Raw genomic sequence first — 16,731 nt, forward strand, 5'->3', positions numbered from 1 at the left:
TATTTATAAAAAAAGATGCATTCCCAGTACTTTTTTCAAGTTTTACCTGGAGAAATAGATTTTTTTTTTCAATTGCAATTTTCTTAGCAGTATCTAAAATTTATTCACTTTTAAACGAGCCATTGAACCAAAAAATCCACTGATGTTTATTTATTGAATTATTTCTTCACAAAATTCCGATTATTGACTGCCAGACAATAATTCGGTTATCACATGGTGGGTCATTTGTGCACAAAATGAAAGCCCTGTTTCAGAGGGTTGCAGATGCCCAAAATTGGAATAAAGTAGATTATTCTGATCGGAAATTCGTTAGGAGAAAACAAAATCAATTTTTGAAGAGCTTTGGGTATACAACTTCAACACAGGTGGAAGGCAGATAATGGTCTGTATTATATTTTACTTGAAAATTCCAGAATCTTTAGAAAACAGTGTCTAAGTCTTGATTAACCCTAACTGCCCTGAATCCTCCAAAATCCTTTTTGCAAATTGGAGGAATTTGCAGGATTGAGGTTACATGGCAAAAGTGCGTTGCTGATTTCGGAGTACGCACTGTGTCAAGGTCTTGGGCCGGACCTTGTGTTGTTTATGCTCAGCCATGCATAAATTTAGTCCTTGATTATACTTGACATCCTCCGCACTGCTCCAGGATGTCACTGCCTCTGCCTCAGCCTATTGACAGTCACAGCCAGAGGATTTTGCAGGATTCAGGCAGTGGTCATCCCTCCATGGACCATATTCAAGAAATAACAGAGGAATTTGCAGGATTGAGGCTATATGCTATTTTTCCATGAGGCCAATTGGAGGATTTTGCAGGATTGAGGCTACATCCTAGCAAAAAGGCCTAGGGAGTTAGGGTTAAAGGGAATATACAACATTTGCAAACACCAAAAAACAAAACTACCAAATTATTTTGAAATACCTCACTGGACTGTTAGTGAATGACAGCCTAAAGCATCCTTTAAAATCATGGCACCTGGTGTGCTGTCATTTTCAAGATAAGTGACATTTTTGTATCAATTTCCAACGCTGGTCGGCCGACCACAGTTGGAAAAAACTGGCTTTTTCAAATACTGCCCCCAATTTACCATATTTAGTTAGTCTGCATTTTATTTGCAATCGATTACACACCTAGACTGGTTCCCTAACCTTACAATCCCCGACGTCTATAAATGCTCTGTTTGATCTTACATGTAAGTGGGGATCAGGGAACCAGACAACAAGAACATGATTGTTTTTCTTGGTTTTTCCAGCATCTACGAACCCAAAACGTGAAACAAGTCAGTGTATTTTATATTTGCTATAAACTAGTAACCCCCCAAATCTATCCATTTCTGAAAATTACAACAAAAGCCAATGTTGTATATTTCTTTAATGTCATATGCCTGCACAATTTCCTTCAGAGAAAATGCCATAGTTGTCACAAAGTGCACATGAGAATGCAAGTGTGTTGTCGGTGTGTGTAGAGGGGAACGTCCGGCAACAGTTTTGTTTGGCGTTTTTAATGCTTACAGCACAGTGTAGCACACGGGGTCTGCTCATGAGTCCGATGCCTCATAGATCTGAAGCCTCATAAGTTCAAAATTTCAGACTTATGAGGCGTCAAACAATTTATGAGACAAACAATTTATTTATTCCGCCTCATAGTTTCGACGCCACACAAGTCCGACGCCTCATAGCTCCGACACCTCATAAGGTAAAACAGCATTTGTCCATTGTCGGACTTATGAGGCGTCGGACTTATGAGGCGTCGGACCTATGAGGTGGAATTTATGCCTCGTAAGTTCAAAATTTCAGACTTATGAGGCGTCGGACTTATGAGACAAACACTTTATTTATTCCGCTCTTAGTTTCGATGCCACACAAGTCCGACGCCTCATAGCTCCGACGCCTCATAAGGTAATACAGCGTTTGTCCATTGTCAGACTTATGAGGCGTTGGACTTATGAGGCGTCGGACTTATGAGGCGTCGGACTTATGAGGCTTCGGACCTATGAGGTGGAATTTATGCCTCATAGGTCCGAAATTTCAGACTTATGAGGCGTCAGACCTATGAGACGTCGGACTTATGCTACCGCCCCATGCACTATAATATATAATATCTTTTGAAAAGTTTTATTTTAGGAGCACTCAGTACCTTTTTCTCTTTCCAGATCTGCTTGGACCATCTCACTGTAAGATTCGTCTAACAGCTTCTTGGAGACATATCGCCGCCACTCTGCCCTGGTATCCCGCACACCGGTGTCCAAGCTCCGATCAACTGTCCGCAGCAGAACTGACCTAAAAATTAATTTCACATCAAAAAGAGAGACAGTCTGTTAGATTTAAAGGGACATTAGTCAATTTGGCTATAAAGGCGTTTTTAAACAAAAGGATGTTAACCCTAACTCCCTAGGCCTTTTTGCTAGGATGTAGCCTCAATCCTGCAAAATCCTCCAATTGGCCTCATGGAAAAATAGCATATAGCCTCAATCCTGCAAATTCCTCCGTTTTTTTCTTGAATATGGTCCATGGAGGGGTGACCACTGCCTGAATCCTGCAAAATCGTCCAGCTATGACTGTCAATAGGCTGAGGCAGAGGCAGTGACATCCTGGAGCAGTGCGGAGGATGTCAAGTATAATCAAGGACTAAATTTATGCACGGCTGAGCATAAACAACACAAGGTCCGGCCCAAGACCTTGACACAGTGCGTACTCCGAAATCAGCAACGCACTTTGGCCATGTAACCTCAATCCTGCAAATTCCTCCAATTTGCAAAAAGGATTTGGAGGGTTCAGGGCGGTTAGGGTTAATTGGAAAGAGCATTTAAAAGTAGGATATAAACATCTAGACAATTATCCTTTAAAAACTGGGCGTTGTTGTGTTATTCTTGCGAGGACGAATTTCGGGGGTCAAAATGTTGACTTTCAAAAATCGAGCCGTTGGGGGCTAGTTGTGAATCCTACTGCACATGTTCCACCAGTGTATCGCATTCTGCAGATATGCGAGAAACAACATTTGTGTATTGGTGCGATGTGTTTTATGCGTCACATACGCAACGTATACTGTACATTGAATGGGCAGGTCTGGAAATATGTATACGTGTGCCACAAAATGTCTGCGGCGTCACAAGTAAACAACCAGGATTTTTTTTCTTTTCTCAGGAACAGTGCGACATTAGGCTAGTTTCCTTGCAACTAGACATTTGAAATAGCTTAAAGGAAAAATACCACATTTGTAAACATCAAAAAATAAAACTACCAAATCATTTTGAAATACCTTGCTGGACTGTAGTGAATGACAGTGTAAAGCATCCTGTAAAATCATGGCACCTGGTATACTGTCATTTTCAAGAAAAGTGGTATATTTGTATCAATTTCCAACGCTGGTCGGCCGACCAGCGTTGGAAAAAACTGGGTTTTTTTTCAAATACTGGCCCCAATTGACCATCGCACTTGTTTGCAATCGATTACACACCTATGAATGGGTACAAGCCATCTAGACTGGTTCCCTGACCTTACAATTCCCCATTGTATGTAAACTGCTCTGTTTCTTCTTATATGGAGTCAGGGAACCAGACTACAGGAAAATGATTGTTTTTCTTGGTTTTAATAGCATTTACGAACCCAAAACCTCAAAAAAGTCAGTGTAACTATATTTGCTATATATTTCCAACCCCACAATTCCATCCATTTCTGAAAATTACAGCAAAAGCAAATGATGTATATTCCCTTTAAGGCCAAAAAAAACCCTTCTGCTTCCGATTACATGCCTTTGAAAAATAGGGTCGGTCAGTTAGAAATTTTTTTTTTTTGCCAATTTGTTTTCAAGCTGATTGAATGGGGTATTTATGCGAAGCTTTAAGCCTGAACTATGTCCATTGCACTACGAGAGCTATACAAAAAAAATGGCCACAAAAAGTGAATAAAACCTACCTTAATTATTTTCAATATATTTACTTTCGATAATTTTAAAAAAATAATGGAAAATTCAGGTCGTGCGCACCATATGCACAACGCTAGTCAAGACTGGAAACTGGCCAAAACTCCGTAATTCATGAGTGAATGCATGTGTGGCCAGCGGGCGACAGACCTCGTTTTTATGGTGGACAATTTTGGGGATACACGCTGCATTGTATCACTCCAAATACGAGTAGTGCCATCTCAAAATGAACTCTTGAACACGGAAAATACATACACGGACAAGAGAGATGTCTTCTAAATTGGCGCCTGCGCGGCGCGGCGGGAACCAGTCGTCGCCGCATCATGAGCTAGCATTATGCACATGTCACCGCAACATCGAATTGCGAAGTAGTTACACCGAAGCGAATTTGTAAAAACAACGGAGGTTTCTTTTGAAAAAAAATAGTGAATGTAAGTAAGAAAACAAATAAATTCAAGCATTTTTTACGCAAAAGGGTTGATGAGAGGTATTTTGTGAAGTCAGAATAGCCAACATGATTTATTTTTTGTATTTATTCCATCATTAAATTTTTTGGAATTGGCGATAACATTTTTAGGGACGCGGCCTAAAAATAGGGTCGGTCGGATAACCGGAAGCAGAAGTATATTTTTTTTTTGGCCTAAGCAAAATAATCTAAAACATAACATTTTTGGGGGATTTCTTATATATATATATTTTTTTTGGCCTAAGCAAAATAATCTAAAACATAACATTTTTCGGGGATTTAATGTCTGCCTTTATTTCTCTTTTACCTTGGAGTCAAGAGATCTTCCACCGTCCGATGGTACGTCTTGCTAAGCGGATGAGCGCCCTCAAAGTCACTGATGTAAGCAGCCAGTGCCGCAGAGGCCGACGGATACTGCGTACTCTTGTACGTCATGATCGAGGAACGGCCGCTCAGACTCTGGGTGCTGTGCAAGGTATCATTCAAACCGGACTGCGACAAAAACGTGGAGTTGTGAAGGGAACGACTCCGGGGAGATTTTCTTGACGCAGTGGGTGACGGCTGGTTGTAGGCCATTCTTTAGGTCGGTGTTTGGATTCTGTGTTGCATCCTGTGTTGTTGAAGTTGGAGACACTTCTTTGTTGTTCTTCTTGAAGACATGGTTGACTGGAGTTCATCTAGGCCTCATTTCTGTCGGGAAAAATACAAAAGAGCGAAACAAACATAAGGGATTGTTTACTTACAACAGACAAATATTAGCAGAAAATATCCTTATTTAAAAATTAACCCTAACTCCCTAGCATGATTTACTAGGAAGCATACCCATCCTGGCAAATTCCAACACCATATGGGAACTGCACACACATATTTCTGACTTTGTTTCTGGAGGTGTGCCAACCCGATGTTAAAGACTGTCAGTTTAGGGGTACTGTACCTATCCCGACAGATTCCAACAAAACATGCTGTTGGGGTTTGATGGGTTGAGTTCTGAAAATGCTGTCACAAACCATGCTACAATCAAATCCATTGTAGGTATTTTCAGTTGGCAGTTTCAGTGGCATTTTACTAATACTGACAAACAATGTCAATTAAATATCAAATCAATGGAAGGTATGCATATCCATTATACCTTCAAAATAAATTAACATGACATTCTTCCTGACAAGATTGCAGGTAGCAGTCCTATTCTCCGAGACTCAAAATGTCAACTGCAAGTTGGTGAAAGTGAAACAAGGAATTTGAAAGGGAAAATACGGTTAACTTAGAATCATACAATTTCGTTCTTGTACATCTTGTAGCAGACTCAGAAATCCGACATGAAAACAATATACACAAACTAAACGATGCCAAGCTGCAGAACAACATGTACAAGCGAAATACAATAAGTTGTTTAGTGTTGGAGGTCACCAAATGGTACATATGATAGCAAGAGGAAATAAACATTAAGCTCCCATTTCATCGAGTCTTGCTTGTGAAGTAACTACTGTTTTAGGCCTACTTTCCTACCTCCATGCTGGTAATAAAAGTTGTAGTGGGGGCCAAGGCCCGTAGTTGTAAACGTTTTTTGGAAAGATTCCCGGGTCATTCCGTGTCAAATCACCCAATGGGTTAAACCCCACCCCCTTCAAATTTGCTCATATTTAGTTTATGGGGTAATATAGGCTGAAAAAGCTGAAATTTTAAGTTTTAGCGCCATCGGACAAACGGTTTTCGAGCTACCGCCATCCATTGTTTGGCAAATTTGGTCAAAATGGGCGTGGCCACCAATTTTCAAATGACCACATCTCCATAACGTGTGGGCCAAATTTGTTGATCTTGGTTGCTTTGGAAAGGTAGCATCATAAGGAATCCAAATTTACCATTACTTTTCGTGTCGGAGTAATTTGAAGTATGATGACCTTTGACCTTTACTTTGAACTTGAATTTGACCTTGTGGATCACGTGACCGTGAGACGAACTTCAATGAAAATTATACCCCACCATGTTTTCTACAAAATATCCAAAAATTGGGGGTATAATATTTTTTTTTGGTTTCTAGCTTATGTCAAAGTTGGCATACGTGTTGCAAAATGTGATATCCTTATACATGTACACTTTTCAGGGACTTATACACTGCAGGGACAAAAGAATCCCTACTTTAAATCCACTAGTACACTTTTTTCAATTAATTTTCACGCGCAAAAAGTTGCATCCTTTATGGTTATTCCCTCCACTTTCCCTCCTCTACTCTCACCCTTTCCTTTCCTTTATTCCTATTAACCCCCTAGGCCCTTGTTGCTTACAACCATCCTCAATCCTCCAAAATCCTCCAAAATTTTTCAACTCCGCCTAAATTTTTCAAAATTGTCAGACAGTCCTGCCTCAAAATGCATTCATCCTCAATCCTCCAAAATCCTCCTCATCCCAAAACTTTGCACTCGTGTTTAAATGAAGGATAACCAACGCCAAATCCTTCAAAATCATCAGACAGTCCTGCCTCAAAATGCATTCATCCTCAATCCTCCAAAATCCTCTTGTGCTTCATTCACCATTCATCCTCAATCCTCCAAAATCCTCATGTGCTTCATTCACCATTCATCCTCAATCCTCCAGAATCCTCATTTGATTCAATCACCATTCATCCTCAATCCTCTAGAATCCTCCAAAACCACCAGGAGGATTTTGGAGGAGTGAGGTGGGTTAGGGTTCAGTCACTTCCTTCATCGAGATTCGAACCTCGGACACTTGCTTGTAAGACAAGACTTTTACCACTTTACCACATACACGATCGCATTGCAATGATAGATCTTTGGACGCATTTGAAGTATCCATTGAAATAAACTAAATAGGCCTATTCATGTAAAAATGAATATTCATAATGATGTATTGCACTATCATTGGCTGGCTCATGCGTTGTCATGGTTGTCAATGTCATGTGTAAAATGTACCGCTGTCTTCCATCAGTTTTGACCGGCTGCTCAACTTAGTTCTGCACGACGTGTGCATCCAAAATGTGCTCTAAAAAACATGTTTTTCCTAACAAAATCTTGCATTGCCTGGATTCCTCTTGGGTGAAATCACAAAGCATGCAAGGAGGTGAAAATTGATATGTTTGGCGGTAGGCTAAGTGGTGATCCAGTATGGAATTTTTTCGCCTCCGTATTAATAAACACAAGAACAATATAAATAATGGTTGGATTTTAAAAATCCCCCCCCCCTTAAAAAAATTGCCTATGGCTATGTAGCTGGAGTTACCCAGCCCTGAGTTTTATCATTGGGTTGTCTATAAGGGCTGGAGCGAATTTTTCTCGTAACTTGTAGTATTTGCAAAAAAATTTGGAAAATGTTCAATTTTGTCCCCGTTACACACTAATTGCAACTGCAACTCACCCCAAACTTGCCTGGAATAACCATTACACAGGTCCTTGAAGTAAAAAACGATCCACGATGAAGATTCAGCCTACAATTGCAGTGAAAACAGGAGGAATAACCGCTAACCTGACAACCTTTCAGGCATGGCCAGGACTGCTATTGGTTTGTGCACAAAAAAAATTGTGTACAATGAATGGCGGTCGATTAACAGGCACAGAGAGCGATCGCTGTCAACTACTCGTTTTTGCCGGCTGCGCTGGCGTTGGCGCGTGACGTCACGCGGAAGCGTAACACCCGATGACTGTTTCATGCACTAGTATAAGGTTTACCACTCGCATCACAGCTTTGGTACTGGAACCGCAACCAATAGTGCATGAAACAGTCATCGGGTGTTACGCTTCCGCGTGACGTCACGCGCCAACGCCAGCGCAGCCGGCAAAACGAGTAGTTGACAGCGATCGCTCTCTGTGCCTGTTAATCGACCGCCATTCATTGTACACAATTTTTTTTGTGCACAAACCAATAGCAGTCCTGGCCATGCCTGAAAGGTTGTCAGGTTAGCGGTTATTCCTCCTGTTTTCACTGCAATTGTAGGCTGAATCTTCATCGTGGATCGTTTTTTACTTCAAGGACCTGTGTAATGGTTATTCCAGGCAAGTTTGGGGTGAGTTGCAGTTGCAATTAGTGTGTAACGGGGACAAAATTGAACATTTTCCAAATTTTTTTGCAAATACTACAAGTTACGAGAAAAATTCGCTCCAGCCCTAATAGACAACCCAATGATAAAACTCAGGGCTGGGTAACTCCAGCTAATGGCTATGCTACATTTATGCTGTTTATTTTAGTGTTTAAATATCTGAGGCTGTATTAAGTCTTTAATCCTAGGCATATATGCAATGGCTGATATTTAGGGCTTTTATTTTACATACCTACCAACATCTGAGTCTGAAAAAGCAGCAGATAAAGACCATTTTTTAGGCACAGCTTCAGGGACAAATCAACCAAAGCAATGCCCGTTTTGTTGCAATATACAGCGCCCCCTATTGTTTATAAAAACAACGCCCTCTATTGACACTGCTCACCGCTCGCCGACTTCTGTCCATTCGCGATAAAAACAAAGTTTTTGTGATCACGAAAACTCAAGAAAAACACATTGTATTAAAGTGGTATTGCGTCCAATATTTGGCCATGATATTTGACACATGAATCTCAAATATTGACAGGAACCGTGAAAAAATGACATGAACATAAATTAAGCAAATTGCAGTGTTACACCATGGAGGAAGGAATTCCTCCATGGTTACACTGTAAGGACGCGCTACATAAACAACTGCTCACCGCGCGCCCACTTCGGTCAATTCGTAATGTAAACAAAGTTATTGTGAGGGCGATATCTCAAGATAAACACTTTGCATTAAAATCAAATCTCGTCCAGTATTTTGCTATGATATTTGACGCACGAATCTCAAATATTGACAGGAACCGTGAAAGAATGACATCAATAAAGTTTAAGGAAATTGCAGTGTGTAAAGACAAACCGTATTTAAATCGTCATCAATTTCTTCCGAAAGAGGGCGCGCTAACATAAACACTGCCCGCGAAATCTCAAGATAAACACCTTCCTTATCAACGGTCAGTTTAGATTATAAATGACAACGAGTCCTTCAATTTATTTTTTTTAAAAGTGTGTCCTGAAATACATGTCATTCCCCTATTAAGTTTCAGTTTTCATCCAATGACCGCACAAAATTGTTTCATAAAGTTTCATCTTCGTACGAGTACACCGAGTTCCACTAGTTCACATGTATTTGATTGTCGAAAAGTGAGAGGTCAATGTTTGGCACGATAATTCTTTCACGTCGGGTGTTTTTTCAGTTTCCATATATTGAGATGATCGTAACAATTTTACAAAGAGCTTTTTCGAGGGTGATTTTCTTAAGAGATCAATGTACCAAAATAATTACAAATGTTACATTTTTGTACGTTAATTTTCCTATTCAAGGGGTCCGGAAGAGCGCCACTAGGGGTCAACTTTCAGGCTCTCTTGTATAGTTGTGGGAGGCATTAAAAGCGCCCTCTATTGGTCTGTGTCATAATTCTGATTTTTGCCTGCAGAATTATGACACAGACCAATAGAGGGCGCTTGTTTACATTATCCACGGGCTCTCATGTGGATACAGTTGTTGCTACGAAATGATCAATTTATGGATTTTGAAATTCTGTTTCCCAAACAGCTGATTTCGGGATGCAGCAAAAATAACGCATGAAGCTTTGCACACGCCAGCGGTGAGGGCAGTATAACCATCATCTCAGTGAAGAAAAGGAAACAGATAAATAACATTTTTAAAATGGACAACTTATGGGCAAGTTCGCGCAAGAACTATTGTTAGTGCGACTAAGATAGTCCGAAGTTTCTGTGAAATTTGAATGAAATTTGGGCCCTAAAAGTGCTCTACTTTTGCAATGGAGTCTAGTAGACACTGTTTTTCAAAATGGCGATGGGCTTCAGGACTAATTAAGGGGTGGTCATCTTCGGATGGAAATTTTTCCCAAAAGTCATCAGATTACCCCAATAAATTGAAAAACATGCATGATGATAAACTAAGCTGTAATTTAATGTGTGTCTCGAACACCTTGGAGAGTTAATTGTGAGTATTTTTCCTCAGGCTGAATTTCTAAAGTGGGGGCATTTATCATTGGGGTATATGGACTAACCTGGTTGGCCTTGGAGATATCTACCGGTTCATTCAACATGTCAAAGAATATTAATAATCCAAACATATACTCGTGACCACCATTATGTTGACAAAGGTTCGACCAGAGTCGTTCGCACCACAATGTTACAGCGCATGCGCACTGTTTGACACCAACCAACCATTGGTTGACTAATGGTTGTTGCGCGAACTTACCCTATTGAAAAAATGAGACATTTGAACATGCTTACTTTGGTGATGGTAGCAAGTTATGCAATATGTTTGTATTTCATTCCATGTTGACATTCCTATCGCTACTTCTTTAGTTTAGGTGTTACTGTGTTACACAGACATTAACATATTACATTAACATTACATTATATTATGTATGGCATGTATGGTACAGCATAATGCTTGAAGAAGGCTGGTGTAGACTACTCGAAACGTTTAACAGTCGACCCCTGACTAATGTCTGAACTCTTCTATAGTGTCACTGCGTTGCTACCTCTTATATATTACAATAATGTGCTTTTATTAACGTGTCTAAATGAACATCATGCGTGAGTACACACTAAACATCTATTGTTTATGATTGGACGAAAACAGAAGTTTCTTTACCCTGATTGGCTCGATTGCTAGTGTCTACCCGCCCCTGTCATTTCTTAGACCAGCCGCTGGTCTACCTTAGACCAATCAGATTTCAGCTTTATCACCAAATCACTTCAATATTTAACATTGACAACCCTTTCCCGTCCCAATTTATGTCATTCTCGTCACACTACGGTTTATATACATCTTTGCTACTCTTAATTTCTACAAGTGTATAGGCAGTTATTTCTATCACTGTGCTATTGCGACAATCACACACCATTGCATTTAGTAATCTACACATTTACATTCAATGGCAAAATTCCATGAAGCGTTTCAGTAAAACTGCTCAAAACAAATATCTTACTTTTCAAGGCAAATTTACAAACATCAGCAGCAAGCAAAAGATGCGAATCAATTCGGGCGATTCACAATTCAGTGCGCCACCAAGAGTTTGCCATGGAGAGTCAATTTTTCAAGTATACGGTCGACAAAACATTGAAAATTTGAATGAGTGTCAGTAGACAACTTGAGCTAATATGTTATAAATTGGGGCATAGCGTTCTGCCGCCTTACAAAAAAACACCATATTTATAACAAGAAAAGAAAAGGGCAAACAGATCCTCGAATTATACGCTTAATTACGACACTACTGACTGAAAAAAACGAACAATTTCAAATGTCCCGCGCTGCGAATTGTCGACCATCTCCCACAATGCACTGGGAAAAATTAACTCTCCGTGGCAAACTCTTGGTGGCGCACTGCATTATGAATCGCCCGAATTTCAGAAGAAATCAGAACAAAAATGATTTATGTTACTACTATATGATCGGAGCCACAAAGCTCCATGGAATTTTGCCATTGACACACATATTACAGCATAATATACATGTATTTACAAAAAGCTGCAAGAAACAAGCGTCAACTACACGTTGGATTTTCGAAATGGAAGATCAGTTGGTTTTTTATCTACGTCAGTCGAGGGCGAGATAAGCATTCATCAAACGTACGTTCGTCGTTTTAGCGATACAAAAATAAAGTCCCTTTGGTTATTTTTTTATACAGAGCATTCAAATATTATGTTCATTTCAATCCAATCCAACGGTACGCGTTTCCATAACATCTCGTCTGCAAATTTCATAGACGATTCAAAAACCGTCAACATTATTTTTGGCCTTTTAAAATAAACTCTGTACTATTAAAATGCACTTGCTTTGAATAACTATGACACGGATTCACATTATATGTACTTTGCTTTAATTGGACGTAGTGATTAATTAATAATATTTTTTTTGTCAATTTTAACTTAACATTGTACATGCATTTATCAACACAAAAATATACATAAATTGTTTCCAAATAATGTGATTGTTTTAATGAGTGACGTCATCTGCGACCTTTGACCTTCGGACGCCATATTTAGTCTGTCAGTTTGTGCCATTCGGCCATTTGCTTTCTGGGGTTGCGCATGATGTCCGCCCAGTGTTGGGCCTCGTTTTCGCCCGCCTCTTTGCCGATAACGAGGCGCCCGATGATCTCATTCTTCATGACCCGATCGTGGTCCAGAACCTAAGTGGGAAAAACAGTAACAGATGAAACGATGGGAATCTCCTGATCAACCTCGTTCCAGTGCTAACTTTACTTTCAACCTCGTTTCCAATAGTCCCAGGGGCTTACTTTATTTTCAACCTCGTTTCCAATAGTAAGCCCTGGCATAGAAGCTTGTTTGCTGAATCATGATTCGATAGCGCAGTTAGCAAGTAATGGATTTATATCGTGTACTTGGTGTTGTTATTTTCAACGTGCATCACGTGTTGTCACGTTCATTGTAACTACACGTCCACACCTTCTCAAAATCATCCTTTCCTTTCCAATTTGTTCAAATGTGATACTGCAAATTGGCTGGATAAGTTGTAACATTTTAACTTTGAAAAAAAATCGTGCTTTCGTAACTCACCCCCGCGACGAATTGATTCTAATTGTTACCACTGACAGGGTATACACTCTAACACTCTGTGACGTAAAGCACAGGTAGGCACCAGACTATTTCTAATTTGCATACGTTTCCAAAAAAAATGGATATACAAGTGATCCAATAGCAGGGTGGGAGAGCAGGTAGTGGCGGGAGCGTACTGTTCGACACCATGGAAACGAGGGTGTCTTTTGATATATTTCAAATGTTGTTGTCGCTGTATTATGGTTGCGATGCATATAGCGTTTGGTAATTTTGTTTATGAGTTGTTGCAATTACACCAAATAACGTTGTGATTGTCATGGTTGTAGTAAAAACCTTTTTGCGTGTCTTTTCCATATATTTTTATGTGGTCGATTTTCAATTGTTGTCAAAACCGTTATAATTGCTGTTTTTGTTAATTCAGTTCAAGAATCCTTAATCGACGTTATTTCATGATAATCTCTTCTGAATACAATGTTTGATTCCGAAGGAAAATGTGAGCTAGTGTTCAGTTGGAATACTCGCTTGTGTTGTTGTGAGTGTTGCTTTTTTCCCTATTTGAGAAATGAGACATCTCCAACAGCAGTTAAGTGCATTCCTTTATCTAGAGTCTAGAATAACGATACTATTTAAAAACCACTGCAATGCATAACAACCACATCATCCAGAGATACCGTGCCTCAACGTACTCCCGGCGGGAAATTCATTCCAATTATGCCGTTTTCACTGACATTCTAATTTCATTTGACAGACCCACACCATAGGTCATTCCAACAAGACAAGGTCTGGTAAATAATTATCAGGGGGAAAAAAACTCGTAGCATTCATGAAAGTCATCCGCGCTGCATGCACTTCAGATATTCAATTTATCTCCGAGCTGCCTAACGCAGACGTTTTTTTCGTGACGGGGTCTAATTTGAGACCCGGGGCAACGCTAGGCACTTTCAGTTGTAAAAATCTCATTACGTTTCGTCGGACATTAGATTAAATCCGGTCTGGATGCTCCAGACTTATTTTATGTCTGTGATTCCTTCTGGGTTTTTTTATACCTGAAACTCGAGGCTGACGTTTTCCAAGCCCTCCAGAGGAACATCGAAGAGGAAAGACTCGTTGAAGACCGGGTTGAGGGTGCGTTTCTTCAGGCGGGTCTTCTTCTTGGCCAAGCGGCCGTTGTTGTACATCAGGTAGATCTTGACGTATGGGTCTGAGGACAGGAGGTCAAAGGTCGGTTAATGTGGATTAAAGGAGCGATCTCGTCATGGGAAAAAGTGGTTCAACTGATGTGAGCGTTGGGCAGGCAAAATGGTTCAGTCTGAAAATTTGGGATTCCCCGATCTGTACTGTTTTATGAGAGTCCCCAAATGGTATGGTATTAATATTGGTATAGTATGGTATTGAAAACATGCAATACAAGAAAATAGACTGGCACTTGAAACAACCAGTCCAACAACCCTCAGTACTGCAACAATCAACTGTGTCCAAAGAAAACATCTGGTAAGTCTGGTACTAGTCTGTACTGCTACATTCTCCATAGTCAGCCACCAGACTAATGACAATGTAGAGGTCAGTCTTTACAAATAGTTGGACCATGGTTGGACACGGAACCAGTCTAATTTTAAAATCACTTGACTTCCCTCTGACGTGCAAACAATGAAGAAATGTCTCCTTTAAAAACTGAATTGAGTCTTCAAATTTGGTTGGTGAAATACTGAGGACCTTTTCTTTGCCAAATGGAAATTTGGGAGAATTTGCCTGATTTCGTTTTGCATGTTTTTCAGCACTTGAGGTCCCAGAGTCTGACAAAATGGCAGACGCTGCTTGGTTTGCGGTTCGGCTAGTAGGTTTTGGGCTTGGCTTTTAGATTGGAAAGGGCACTTATTATTGGGCATGGTGCAGAGAGGGTTGAGCTCATTAGGCATGAGCCCGGACAAGGTGTGGCCGGTAAACTCGGTGGTACGGTTTGCTGAGAAAAAAAATCCGGTTTGCAAGAGCGGCTAGTCTGCAAGAAATACCGGTTTACCGGTTTAACGAAGACAGGTACCGTTGTGACCGGGGCAATGCCGGTTTCACGAGATAGTTCGGGACCTTAAGGTTTTAGATCATGTCGGTTTGACATATTATAGGGGCGGCGGACCCGGGGAGCAGGGTGAGCACTTGCCCCCCCCCCCCCCCCCCTAGATATTTCCAGGCCAACAAAAGTGCCACACTCGCGGTTATAAATGTGCCCCTCGAGATGAAAAGAAAACTGCCCCTCAAACGCACACAATGATCGCGCTAGAAATAAAATTGCCTCCTCTCTTGTAATGCAATACTGCCCCTCAAAAACCCAAGTATGACTCTCGCATTATCAAGATTCTGCACCAGATGGAAAGCTGTCCCTCGAAAGCATAAAATTATGCCCCTCTCGAGATGAAAAAATGGCCATCAAAAACAATAGTGCTCCTCTCGCGATAGCTTCTCGAGATGGAAAACTTCCCCTCGAAAGCACAATGAGTGCCCCGCTCGCGACATTAAAATTGTGCCCCCTCTCAAGATGGAAAACTGCCCTTAAAAATGCTAGTGCTCTTCACGCGAAATGGTCAATGAACTGGCCATCAAAAGCAACAGTGCCCCTCTTGCGATCAAAAACATGTCTCCCTACATAACTAGATAAAGAAACACAGAGGGCAAGATGGACAACGTATTCATAATTTGTTCCTCGTCATTATGTTTATAGCAAAATGAACCGGACCATATTCTTTTCCTCCACTTTCACACCGACGGGAAGGTGCCCCCTTTTTCTGAGCAAGTGCCCCTTTTTGGTGTTGCCCCCATATTTGAAAAGCGTTCTGCCGCCCCTGGTTTGACAGGTGCGGTGTCGGTTGGACGTTACCGATACTATGCAAATTTGGCAGCGACATTTTCCGGTTTGAACTTTTCAGGGGCAATTCAAAACACGTGCATACCTGAAAGTCCTGTCACGTCCATCTTGGGCAGGTTCTTTGCCTTCAAGACAACCACGGTCAGCTTGTTAGCCGCGGGCTGGTAGCAGAGAGACGTCAGGAGCTCACCCCGACCCTGGGATTTGGAGATCTACAGATAAAAGGGGCGGGGCGAGACAAGATAAAGGAGGGTGTGTGAGGAGAGAAAAATGGGGGAAGGGGGAAGGAGTAAGGAAAGAATTTTGGTAAATACAATTCATCAGTCAAAATTTACAGATCAATACCAAATTAAGAAAGAGTTTGTGCTAGAAAATAACATGTCCACTAAAGCAAATTTAACAACAGTGATGAATCGGGATTAAACTATTCAATGTTCTATCTAAATGATTTTCTTTAACCCATCCAGGATTCGAACCGGGTACCACGTCTATAAAATTGTCCATTTTCTCTTCTAGCAATTGTTCAAATAAGTATCAACTGGGAAACTGTCGGTGAAAACGATTCACCCACAGCTACTTGTTTCCAACTTAAATATTTTGGGTGGTCCATTTTCCATGAGTGAAACTGTCGCATGAATCAATATTTGGCGAAGGGCAGCTGAAATACAACATGACCTGTATGCTTCCCCACAGAAAATTCTAACGGGGAAAAGTTTCAGAATCGACTGCATGAGTCTACCATCAACCATGGAGCTAGCTCCCTATAGTGTCTACGGAGCTAAGAAAGTAAACACCTTGTTTAGAATGCAACGTCATATGCATACAGGTGACAATGCGGACGCCGAAGAAATCTATTTTGATAGGAGACAGTGAGGGATTTCGGTAAAGTGAATGTCATG

At 40.7% G+C, this 16,731-nt stretch overlaps 2 protein-coding genes across 5 annotated transcripts in view; both read right to left on the reverse strand.

Moving 5' to 3' along the window:
* Positions 1 to 8,753, reverse strand: part of LOC119737909 — a 35,538-nt gene extending 26,785 nt beyond the window's left edge. For 2 of the 4 annotated variants that reach the window (XM_038212561.1, XM_038212559.1), the window contains exons 1-4: positions 8,666 to 8,741; positions 5,515 to 5,593; positions 4,693 to 5,075; positions 2,135 to 2,277 (exon numbers count right to left, since the gene is read on the reverse strand). In XM_038212561.1, the coding sequence (XP_038068489.1) occupies positions 2,135 to 2,277; positions 4,693 to 4,961 (412 nt within the window). In that variant the 5' untranslated portion in view covers positions 4,962 to 5,075; positions 5,515 to 5,593; positions 8,666 to 8,741. Of the gene's footprint in view, positions 1 to 2,134; positions 2,278 to 4,692; positions 5,076 to 5,514; positions 5,594 to 8,665 lie in introns of all 4 variants that reach the window. The other 2 variants (XM_038212560.1, XM_038212558.1) reach the window with 2 other exon arrangements.
* Positions 8,754 to 11,574: 2,821 nt separating this feature from the next.
* LOC119738333 (synaptotagmin-4-like) overlaps positions 11,575 to 16,731 on the reverse strand; it is a 46,071-nt gene continuing 40,914 nt past the window's right edge. Inside the window, exons 3-5 of the mRNA XM_038213182.1 lie at positions 15,918 to 16,044; positions 14,022 to 14,176; positions 11,575 to 12,587 (exon numbers count right to left, since the gene is read on the reverse strand). Coding sequence (XP_038069110.1) covers positions 12,438 to 12,587; positions 14,022 to 14,176; positions 15,918 to 16,044 — 432 coding nt within the window. The 3' untranslated portion in view covers positions 11,575 to 12,437. The remainder of the gene's footprint in view (positions 12,588 to 14,021; positions 14,177 to 15,917; positions 16,045 to 16,731) is intronic.

This window comes from Patiria miniata, unplaced genomic scaffold (assembly GCF_015706575.1).
Source record: "Patiria miniata isolate m_02_andy unplaced genomic scaffold, ASM1570657v1 HiC_scaffold_3, whole genome shotgun sequence".
Classification (NCBI taxonomy): Eukaryota; Metazoa; Echinodermata; class Asteroidea; order Valvatida; family Asterinidae; genus Patiria; species Patiria miniata.